This window comes from Equus asinus, chromosome 1 (genome assembly GCF_041296235.1).
Source record: "Equus asinus isolate D_3611 breed Donkey chromosome 1, EquAss-T2T_v2, whole genome shotgun sequence".
Lineage (NCBI taxonomy): Eukaryota > Metazoa > Chordata > Mammalia > Perissodactyla > Equidae > Equus > Equus asinus.
The window spans coordinates 124,739,221-124,751,617 of record NC_091790.1 but is presented as its reverse complement, the minus strand read 5'-3'; the positions used below and the strand labels follow the sequence as shown (position 1 = coordinate 124,751,617).

The 12,397-nt window shown below is 37.4% G+C and overlaps 1 protein-coding gene across 3 annotated transcripts in view; it reads right to left on the bottom strand.

Annotated features, from left to right (window-relative positions):
* TAB2 (TGF-beta activated kinase 1 (MAP3K7) binding protein 2) overlaps positions 1–12,397 on the bottom strand; it is a 77,919-nt gene that overhangs the window by 22,690 nt on the left and 42,832 nt on the right. For all 3 annotated transcript variants that reach the window (XM_044768394.2, XM_044768383.2, XM_044768400.2), the window contains 2 exons: positions 12,205–12,395; positions 3,612–5,112 (listed from right to left, as the gene is read on the bottom strand). In XM_044768394.2, coding sequence (XP_044624329.1) covers positions 3,612–5,112; positions 12,205–12,306 — 1,603 coding nt within the window. In that variant the 5' untranslated portion in view covers positions 12,307–12,395. The remainder of the gene's footprint in view (positions 1–3,611; positions 5,113–12,204; positions 12,396–12,397) is intronic.

Here is a 12,397-nt window from a genome sequence, read left to right as displayed (position 1 = left end):
ATACATTTTTCAGAAAGGAACAATTCTTTGATTTGACTAGAACCAAGTTAAAGAAATACTAGAACGAGATTCTGTCACTGGCTGATATGTAAGTGTGGGTCCACCGCGGTAAGCAGAAGGAAACGAGAGGAAAGGCTGCAGAAGAGCACCCAGCCCGCCACAGGGCGCACACAGATAATGCAAGGGGACACAGCCACACGGATGCTCAGAATTCCACAGGTATGCACGTGTGTTTACCGAAAGCGAGCATATGGCTGTTACAGCTATCTGAAGGCCGTCAGTGAAGAGTAGCAATTTGAGTGGCAGATTCTGAGGAATCCCGCTTTTATGGTAGGCTTTGAATTCTCAAAGCAGAGCTTCACTCATCAGCAATTTTTTTTCTTTTATCTTCAGGTGCCTTTAGAAGGTGCTCCCTACAGCTACCCAGGTATTACTTCATTGTTTCAAGTTATTTCTAATTATATCTATATACGGTGATTTCTTTCCCTATAGCTCCCTGTTTGTTTCATTTATTTTGAGTGATCTTTTAGCTCTACATTTCTCAAACTGAGGCACACGCGGCCCCCACAGCAGTGTACCAGGGGTTATATGAAACTGCAGGATAAACTTGAAGCATCTTTCCAGAGGGTTTATCTTGAAAATCTGGAAAGACATTAGAGGGTTGTGGTTAAGAGTATGGGCTCTGTTGTCAACTTCCTAGGTTAGAATCTTGACTCTGTGACTTGTCCTTTGGCAAGGAATTAACCTATCTGGTTCCTAAGCATTTTAATCCGAAAATTAGACTACTACTAGTGGCCTATTTTAAAGTCAGTTGTGAGAAATAAACAGGCATTCAGGACAGGGCCTAGCACATAGAGAGCGCTCAGGAGGTATTGCTTATTATATATCTTAATATTAGATTATTCATCTTTTCCCCCTCTGAGCAAATATAAGCAAGGATGGAGCAGTAAGCAATGCTGAGGGTGGATTCAGATAGGGACACCAGGGATAGTCTCATTGAAAAGGTGACTCGATATAGACCAGAAGAAACTGAGGGAGGTAACTGGATTCTGGGAGAAGAGACTTTCAGACAGAGGGAACAGCAGGTACAAAGGCCCTAGGGTGTGCCTTCTATACTGAAAGGAACAGCAAGAAGGCCAGGAGGGCTGGAACAGAGTGAGAGAGGTGGCGAGTACAAGGAAAAGAGATGGAGGAGGGGCAGCGGATGACATAAGGCTTTGTAGCTTTTACTCTGAAGGAAACAGACAGCCATCACGTGTAGAGGAGTGGTCTGATCTGACTCAGGTTTTTAACCACATCTCTCTGGCTGCTGAGCTGAAAGACCATAAAGAAGCAAGGGTGAAAGCAGGCAGGCTACAGCAACAGTCCATTTGAGAGATGATGGTGGCTCAGACCAAAGTGGTGACACAATGGGGGTGATGAGAAAAGACAGGATTCTCGATATACTTTGAAGGTTAGAGTGGCCAGGATTTACTATCGAATTAGATGTGAAATGTGAGAGAAAGGAGTCCAAAGCTTCTGGCTTAATCACCAAAAAAATAAGCTGCCATTAACGGATATGGGAAGATTGATCACAGGAAGAGTAAGTCGGAGGGAACATCAGAAGCTGTTTCAGACACAGTAAACTGGAGGTGCCCAGTAAATATACAAATGGAGATGTTAAATAGGTAAATAGGTAGATGTTAAATAGGTAGTAATGGCCTGGAATTCAGGGGTTAAGCCCAGGTTAGAGTTACAAATCTGGGAGTCATTAGCATATAATGATATTTATAGCCAAAGAGGCCAAGGATTGAGCTCTGAGGCTTTGATCTCACTTCTCTGAACAAAGGAGTGGAAGAACAAAGAGATGAAAGATGAGGGACATGAGGGAGAACCAGCAAATAAAAGGAGAAGTGGAAATCCTAGGAGTCAAATGAACAAAATGTTTCACAGAGAAGAAGGTGCTCCACTGTGGCAAATGCTGATCAAGGGAGATGAGAGCTGAGAGACGACTGCTGGGGTTGGTAACAATGCTGCTACTGATGATCTTGACAAGAGCAAATTTGGTTGACTGTAGTGGGAAAAATCCTGACTGGAGCAGATTCTAGAGAATGGGAGAGAAACTGGAGATAATAAGTTCAAAGTAACACTTTATTTTCACACTCCAGTTAAATGTGAATACTTTTGTCTACTTCAAGAGAAAATTCCCCATATCAAATTATCTTCATAAAAAAATTTACTCTCCATTTAAGAACAACTATCCAAACACAGGAAATCTGTTACTCTGATGAAAGGAGAGTAAGAAAAGAAAGAGGACTTTAGGGGAAGAACAGGAATTAAATACCAGTGGAATAAATAATGGTATATTAAAATTCACACACTGCTGAAACTGAACAAAAATGGTTCCAGTTTAGTCATAGATATATGGAAAATAAGAAGTTCCAGAACAATTTCTAGTGGAATAGACTTTTAAACACACACATACACGCACACCTGGGCTTCATCACTCAGAGATTCTAAATGAGTAAGTTTGGGCCAAGCCCTGGGCATTTTCATTTTTTGAAAGCTCCATAGGGGATTACAAAATTTCAGCACTACAGCCCACCTTGGGTTGAGAATCGCTAGAATATAACTGTTTAAAACACAAAATAAGCCAAAACAACCAGGCTCCTCTAAGAAGTTCAGCAGTAAAATCACTACTTCAGAAATTTTTACAAGGACACGTAGTACTAGTAGCAGCAGGGGCTGCGTGCTGCCTGCAGCCGACGATACAGGATTTTCCAACCTACAGTACTTGGAACAATTCACTGGGGACACAGAGATGACTAAGACGTCATTACCCTAAAGGACTCACAGCTGGTCCACAAACTTGCATCGATATTCAGGAAAACAAACACTTATCCTCTACTTTCTTATCTGAATGAATTTAAGTTTCCTATGGAAGATTAAGTAACTTAAGGGGTCAGACAAAATATATGACGGAAATTATCTCTACCAATATCAACTAGTCGATTTCAGAAAAGGATAATCAAGTGAGAGAGATTTAAAACTAACATTCTTATTCACAACTCCAAACAGAAAGGTTGCATTAACTGATGTTTAAGGGAGGCTGAAAGAGACAAGTATCAGAAATAGGATTCAAATTTCTCTTTGAGTTGGATTATTCTAGCACTCACACCAATTTAGACTTTGATACGAAATAAGACTAACAACGTCGATTAGAAAAATGAGAAGAGAATTCTTTTGGTCAAAGGCAGATTTACTATATTAGTTGGTTCACTCATCTCTTATTAAAATGTTTTTTTATGAATTTTTATTTGCAGAAATTTTAAAGGGAAAGTCAACAACACCAGTGCTAAGACAATAACTGAAAAGAAAGTGTTATAAACATTAAGAAAACAAACACACAAACCAGCACTGATTATTCTGAAGATCTGACAACTCTATTATCAAACGTCAAGTTATACAATAATAAAACTGAAATTTACATCAATTCTCTAAAAGGTTCTTAAGATAGTAGTATTTGAGGCAACGTTTAAAGGATGAAATAATAATGCTGATACCCAGTGAAATCAAACACACAGCACTAAGGCCAGCACGGCAAACGACCCCAGCTTCAGCATCGTTATTACCTTGTGTGTAGGCAGCATCATCAGATCCCATACTCAACTTCCGTGCTTCACTTATTCTATCCACATGCGCTAAGGCAGGGTCCGTGAGGTGCTGAATATTCTCTGTTTCTACATAATGATCAGGATGATTTAGAAGATTTGCAAGTTCAAAGGTAGGGGACACTACCCCTGGTGAAACTGCAGGGGGTTTATTGGGAGAAACTGTAATTTTGAAAGTATATTTTGTATTGGGTTGAGTGACCACCACTCGAGGAGAGGTTGCAGAGTTATTACCTACTGCTCGACTTTTGGGAGGGTGGTGATGAATAAAGGCAGGACCCATGCTCACTTGCCCGGACATATTCCTGGAGGCAGCAGATGCTCCAGAGTTTGTGGATATGAAGAGGGTGGGCTGATTCCGCATGACCTGCTCATCTCCTGCGGTGGCATTAGCGGAAATATAGACCTTAGGTTGACTACGGGACATCACCTCATCAGTATTTGGGGGACTGGCAGCTATGTAAACAGTGGGCTGATTTCTATTTAAGGTCTGGCTGTTGACTGAAGAGGAACTGCTGGAGGTTCGAGGTCCAGAAGAACGCAATTTTGAAGAATTGTTTCTTTGTGGGGGTTCAAGTTTGATTTCAATCTGGTTTTTTCGAGGTCCTGTTGAAATATTCTGAATGTTATATTGGCTATGAGCAGAAGATTGTGAGCTACCAGATGAATGAATTGTTGGTGGTTGTGGAGTAGTAGGTGAACTGATGGGCATGTAGACATGAGAGGTCTGGTGGCCTTGCTGATTTGGCTGCTGGGCTGAGGTATGTGACAGAGGATTAGATGCAGGATAAGTAGTCCAGGGACCAGGTTGTGAAGGTTGATAGACTTGTTGAGGGTTCATGGGATTAAACTGAGATACCCAGCCAGAATGCTGTTGTGTCTGCCGAGCTGTACCACTAGGAGGTGTAATGTAAGGCCTAATATAGATAGAATTTCCCTGTGGACTGTTAAGTACAGGTGGAGGTACACCATGTATGTGCAAAGATGTAGGAGTATTACGACCAGTCTGGATATTTGGGGCTAACGTTACCATAATGGGATTAAATCTGGGAGTTTGTTGAGAAAGGTTAGATGTTCCTTTGCTGCCTAAGTGAAATCCAAGATGTGGTGTCGAATTTGAAGCACCAGACGTACTGGACATTCCAAAAACATTAAAACCTTGAGGAACTTGAGCTGGTGCTGTCTGTGGCTCCTGCTGAAATAGCTCATTATTGGACTGACCACCTTGAAGTTGTCCATCACTAATGCTGTGCGTTAGAGTCCTACTTCCATTCATTCTATTTCCTTCTCTTCCATGGTGGTAAACATTCTGTGACTGCAAGTCCAAGTTGAGAGAAGTCATGTGATTGCGTAGACCAGAAATTCCAGAATCATCTGAAAAATTCAAGTCTCCTTCACCATAAAGATACCTTGTACTCTCCTGGGAGAGAACTGCACAGCAGGCATCCAGGTTATTATTATTCTATAAAACAAAACAAAAACAGCTTGACGTTAACAACCAGAAGCTAATGTTTATACTCTCATCACTACTAAGATATTATGTGATTAACAAGTGATTAGTTAATACAATTATAACAGATATATTTGAACCTTCTCATTTGAGAAGAACTACTTTTTATGCAAATGGATGAATTAGAAATCCTCACTACTAATGCAATGTAAAAGTTCTCTGCCTAGCAATAGCTAAGCAAACCAAGTCATTTTGCTGTTTTAGGAACTATTTTATAGTAAAATAGATTAATGCAAATACAGTAAAATTACAACCTAATTAACTATGCAATTTGAATGTTGAACAAAATATAACTATTCAACTTATGCATACAATACTGTGTAATTAAATATTTTGCACATTCAAGCACTATATAAATTCTTTCAAACTAATCATCTTTTAAAAAATTATATTCGTAGCATTTAAACAAAAGGTAAAGGTTTATATTAGAAATTTTGTGGAAGAAACTGTTACAAAAGCAGATTGGGATTAAATAATTGAAGATTTTGAAAAATGAGTCACACTGGAGTTTGGACTTTAATACAGGCAATGGGGAGAGGCCCTGAACGTAAATGAACAGTGAAGTAAAGACCAAAGGGTGTTTTGGGAAGAGAAGTCTATTGATACTTAAGATGAATAGAAAAAGAAAAATTTTTTGACAAGAAGACCAGTTAGAAGATATGAAATAATAATGTCTGATAGTAGAAACAAATTATGAAAAACTACAAATAGTCAACACAATTTGGCCACAAGAGGGAAAGAGAATTCAAAGAGAGCTGGAGGCTTACGAATATGACAGAAAGGGGACGTTTTTAGACATAAAAAAGATGAATAACCAGGTTAAAATGTCTGCAGGTGGGTTTGATATAAGATAAAATCTTAGTAGAGAAAACTGAACTAAAAACGCATCGTGAAGTCTTGTTAAGAAATGACAGTCCACAGTTTGAACAGGTAATGCAAAAGAGAAGGTTACTGAGCAAGGTTCGATGCTTTTCCTCCCCAAACCAATAGTTCAAATTTCTAATGCTATAAAAACCCTTTTACCCTACTCATATTCTGAATTGATATATATTAATTTTTCAAATAAAATTTAAAAATTCACCACAATCTTTATCAACTGATTAATCCTTATTATAGTTAGACGTTATTTTTTGCCAAATCTAATTGGTGCTTTTAGCTTCAAGCTAATTTTATTGCTATTCCTAGTAAATTCTTCTCCCCTCTGAGCCAAAACTCACAAAGACATCATCTTCTTCTCATCTCCTTTCTGCCAATCCTCCCAAATTAAAATGTACGTTCCCCACCAAATCCAAGTCCACATTTCCTTTTGAAAAGCTGATCTTATATTTACAAAGTCTTCCTCTCTAATTCTCTTGAGTGCTCATAAATCCCTTCAACCCTTTATAATCTCTGATTATTAATATGTTCTAGTCCCGGCCATGCCATAACTCACACGCCCCTAGGTTATTCACCCTCTGCAGACATCATTTTCTTATCAGCAAAACATAAAAGAACTTACAGGGATTTTATAAGGCTGTGACAGAATAAAAGGAAATGTACTCTTTATTAAACTTTTATTTCAGAAAATTTTTAAAATATGCAAAAATAGAAAGTAAATATGATAATCTCCCCTATATTTATCATCCATCTTTAACAATACCAATATATGGCAAATCTTTTTTCATCCCATGTGTATGCCCCAGCTACTCCCCCCATCAAGCTAGATCAAGTCTCAGATATTTTGTTTTCATCTGTAAATACTTCAACACGTATCTTTAAAAAAAATAGGGACTTTAAAAAAACATAACCATAGTGCCATTATCATACCTTAATCAATACTTAATATCACCCAATATCCAAACAGTGTTAAAGTCCCCTGATTGTTTCTTAAAACTCTTTTTAATTTAAATCGGGAAATAAGCAAGGTCCACATATCTCATTTGGTTGATATGCCTCTTAGGTTTCTTTTAATAATTAACCCTCCTCTCTTTTAAAAATTTTCTAGCCATTTGTTTGTTGAAGTACTTTGTCCAGTAGAATTTCCCATATGGACTGGGTGATTGCACCCCGTGGTGTCAATATCCCCTGTAACTCATTGTGAACTAGCAGTTATATATAGAAGTGTGAGCAGGTGCACATATGAATTGTTGTCAAGACTCTTCAATAGGGTCTATTTCTTATTGCATCACACAAGGAGGCACAACAATGTCTGCCTGTCTTTTTGTGATCTTAAAGCTGAGTGGTGGATTCTGACATTGTTAGCTTGATCCACCTAATGATTTTTAGTAATTACTGATGATCATTGTTTTGAAATTTTATTTCATTAGGGGTTGCAAAATGGTGATACTGGTGATATCCCAATGATAAGATTCTTTCTTCATGTATTAGACGCACTTGTTCCTCAAAGAACTTGCTCTCTTCAACTATTTGGTTAGTCTTTGCACAGAAGAGGCAGGATAAATAAATTCTTTCTTTTTACTGGTTTTTAGAATAATGAATTGGTACCTTAGCAACTTCTAAAGGTAACTAAGACATTTTTAGTATCACTATAAATTCCTGTATCTTTAACATTTTGTTGTGTGTCAACCGATTGTGGTCATCATATCCTATCCTTCGGCTAGTGGAAATGACTTCAAGGTGGCTCCTGTGTACACACGACATGAACCCAGTAGTCTTTCACAGCTTCCTTGCTTCCTGATATGACAAGGTGTCCAAGACCATCTTGGAGACTTCCTATCCCAGACCTGGAATCACCTATTTCTCAAGGAAGCCCTGGGTACTTTTAGGGGGAAACTGTAGAGGACTTCCTTAAAGTGTATCAAAAAGGGGAGGATGAGTTTTTAAAAAGTTGACAATCACTGCTTTTTTGTATATACACAAATCTGCACTCTCTCCAAAGCTATGAAAGCGTCTGAATCATTATTTCCAGTTTTTCTTTCATTTTTCCCCAAGCTTCTTGCACAGACACAGAGACTATAGATAACATCAAAGTATACACTATGATCATCTTTCTCAAACTCTGATTCATTTGCTCCTTCAAGCAGTATTTACGGAGCATCCATTAGACAAGTATAAAGGAATACAATTGCTGCTTTAAAGACTCTCACAGTGCAGTAGAGTACATCTACGTGTTCACAAATATAATGCAGAATGGTAGGTGTTTTAAGAGAAATATGGATAAGGACTATGGGTGGAGGTCATCTGAGAAGGCTTCAACAAAGGATACGGTACGTAAACACTAAGTCTTACAAATACTGAATAAACAATATTTAATGCATTACTTTGGAAAGAGCAATTTTAAACTTACAGATTCAATCATCATATTAAGAAAATTAAAAAATAATGAAAAATTCAGCTAAAAAAGAAAAAACTCAAAGCGTCAGCTATGCAACATTTTCACATTATTCTAAGATTTAATTACCAAATATAAGTAAATGTTAAAGATATGAATTACAACTGCTGACGATATAGCTATCTTTTTTTTTTTTTTTTTTTAAGGATTTTAGTTTTCCTTTTTCTCCAAAAGCCCCCTGGTACATAGTTGTGTATTTCAGTTGTGGGTCCTTCCAGTTGTGGCACATGGGACGCCGCCTCAGCATGGCCTGATGAGCGGTGTCATGTCTGTGCCCAGAATTCGAACTGGTGAAACCCTGGGCCGCCAAAGCAGAGTGCGTGAACTCAACCACTCGGCCACAGAGCCGGCCCCTCAATATAGCTATCTTAGAGAACCTCCAGCACAAGGAAATGATGTGAGTAGTTCCAAATGAAGGGATCTGAGCAGTAAAGTCAAGAAGAGAACAGAGTATAGATACTTCTGTTCTCCTCCTAAGAAGGAAGATGGTTAAGAATACGTATACAAAGTAGCAGCGTGGCAAGATCCTTTAACTACTAATTTCTTATATTTTGTATTCTATGTTTTTTTTCATCTAGAAAAGTTCTGAACCAGTGTACTATAGGGAGGATCTCTCTAGAGAAAAGACAGAAGCCTACCCAATTGAAAAAGGGAGACCAGCTCCCAAAAGAAAGGCTATCACCAAATCAGAGATGTCTATACTTACATTTGGAGGTAGCTTAATTTGCCTTTACAGTTTAAAAATATTTCTCCCAATTCGGGAAGACTTACACCCTTCTTTTATCCCCAGAGGAGCCCTCCTCATTCCTTTCTTGTCAAATTTCTTGTTATATCAGCTAAAAAGCACATTACTTGGATGTCCAGACTGATTATCAACTCAGTTTAAAACGGTGTGGTCTGCCTCATGGATAATTTACAAGCAAAACATTTTAGTCATCACTAGGTGCTGGGAAGCACACCGCAGGATTTGTTCTTGTGAAATCAGATTAACATTGTGAAGACAATATTACTGGGTGCCCAAAAGAAATTCAAAATCATCTATTTTCTATTTCTTGGTAAAGTTGAAAACATGTTTTTTTTTTTTTTAAAATAGACAATGCATTTACACAGATCAAAACAATATAAAAAGATATTTGTTTTGAGAAGTCTCACTCCCATCTCCATCCCCATCTTGCCTGTTTCCTCTTGCCCACTATGAATAACCATAACCATCTTTTATTAATTTTGTTTTTAATCCTTCCAGTACTTCTTTATGGAAACAGGAGCAAATACACATACATGTGTATCTTTATTCCCCCTGCCCTCAACTATATATACTGTTCTGTGTTTTGTTTTCTTAATACATGCTGAAGATCATACTGTAAGGGTATGCAGAGTTCTTTATTTTATGAAAATATTTTAAATAATTCTATAAAGGGCTTTATATTTTATTCCCAGTTAAGATATTTCAAAATCTCTACAGCTGGGCTATCAAGAAAGTGTTCTGGACAGTTCTTTCAATACCAGGTCTTAACAAAATTTTACTGAAGAGCCTACAATATTTTTTTCTATTTTTCAATGACTCACTAAAGACTCTCAGTATACGTCTTATTTTATCAGAAAATTCTATTTGAAAAGTTAGGAGAGGTACCTGAGTTCTAAGGGGAGACACCTTCCTCCCAGTATCTCTGCTCCTCCCCATAATTTCTTTAGCTTCTGACTCCACCCTCACTTTTTCTTTGCTCTTTCATTTTTTTCTTTCACAGTCTATGTCGACAAGTGTGGACTATTAATTCATTCACCAAATATTTATTATGGTTCTTCTACTATTATTACTGTTATTAGTACTGGCTACTAACATTTGTTGAGCACTCAGAATCAGGTATCCTACTAGTGGCTTTACCTGCATTATCATATTTAATTGCCTGTGACTTTTTTTATTCCCACTGTACAGCTGAGAAAAATAAGGGTCAGATAGGTTAATTAAATTACTGCTAGTAACTGTCAAAGCTTGAACTCAATCTGTTTATCATCAAAACATATGCTATTTATTATTATTTTTAAATTTTATTTTTATTTATTTCCCTCCAGCTTTACTGAGGTATGAATGACAAATAAAAACTGTATATATTTAGGTTGCACAGTGTGATTTTTTAAAGGTGTATGATGAGATGATTTAATATATGTATACAATGTTAAATGATTACCATAATCAAGTTAATTAACACATATACTACTTCACATAGTCAACATTTTTTTGGGTGGTAAGAACAATTAGGATCTACTCTTTTAGCAAATTTCAAGTATATAATACAGTATTATTAACTCAAAATATATGCTCTTAAACACTATACTATAGAAGGAGCCAGGCAAGTTCAGAGAATTCCAATCAGCTAAGGATGACTACAGAATAGTGTGTGAGGAGGAAGACCTGGGAAGCAGTTAAGGCTGTATAAGGCAGGACTGCAGATCACTGTATGCTCTAGACAAGACATATGGACTTTATTCTGAAGGGTATGGGCAACAATCATGAGGTTTTCTTTTCTTTCTTCTTCTTTTTTTTTTCCTGAAGAAGGTTAGCTCTGAGCTAATGTCTGTGCCAATCTTCCTCTATTTTATAAGTGGGTCACCACCACAGCATGGCTGACGAATGGTGTAGGTCCATGCCCAGGATCCAAACCTGCACACCCAGACTGCTGAAGCAGGACACGCTGAACTTAACCACTAGGCCACAGGGCTGGTCTATATCATGAGTTTTTTAAGCAGGTAAATATACAATAAAATCTGCATTTAGAAAGACACTTTCGCAGAAATGAGGAGGATGGATTGGGGAGACCAAAACTGGGTTAGACTAAAGGGAGGTAGACCAGTTAAATGTACAGATAAATGGTGAGAAAGGTGTGAACAAAATGTAATCACTCGATATCAAGTACAGATATTGAGCCTTTTAAAATTTCATACAATTTCAAACTTAAAAAATCATTTGTCAAGAGTAAACATGTCTGAGCCCAAATTATTTTTTTACATCTTTATTTTAACAAGCTTAAAATAGTTTTTGATAGAAAGATTTCCAGTTTAATCAAATGAGAACGCACAACTGTCACGAGACATTTAGAATTATAGATTTCTAAAACTGAACTTTTGAAGAAGAATGGAAAAATTTATTAGATGTTTACAGATATTAATTGGAAAATTTAGATTAAATCAAAAAATATAAAAACAGGCTTTTTTCTTTAGCATTGAGACGTTAGGGACTGCCTAATCAAATTCCTTCGCTTAACAGATAAGAACACTAAAGAATAAGAAGGCATACTACTTGCCAAGTATGCTTGGGGTGCCCATTTAAAATTAGAACTCAGGTTTTCTAACTCCTTATTTAACCATTTTTTCACTTTCATAAAGATCTGGAATTTGAAAAAGTTCTCCTGGCAAAACAGGAGGGGGAAAAGTGAAGCAAGCTCATGGTAAGTAAGTATGGACCATGTATCAGTGCTTTATATTGGGATCACACTTAATCCTCACATCTACTCTATAAAGCAGGCATTAGCCACACTATAGACGGGGCACAGAGAGCCTAAGTAACTTACTAAAGGCCACATGACCATCGGACATCAAAGCTCATCTCTTTTCATCACAGTACACTAACGTCAACAAGAAGATAAGAGTTTTCTTCCACTGTTTAAAAAAAAACACCAGGTTTGTATGAATAAATTCAGAAATTGTTGAACACTGACCTGTAACATGCACCTGGATACAACAACTTCAGGTACTTCAGGGAATTTTTGTCGCAGGTCATGTAAAACCTGAAAATCAATTTGGTGGCTTCCTTGGGCCATTCGTATATTGCCTGATCAGGACTATTTGTACAGTAGGCAATTCTAGGCCTTAGTGGAAATAGGACTCATCTCTTCTGTCCAAGCATTTTCT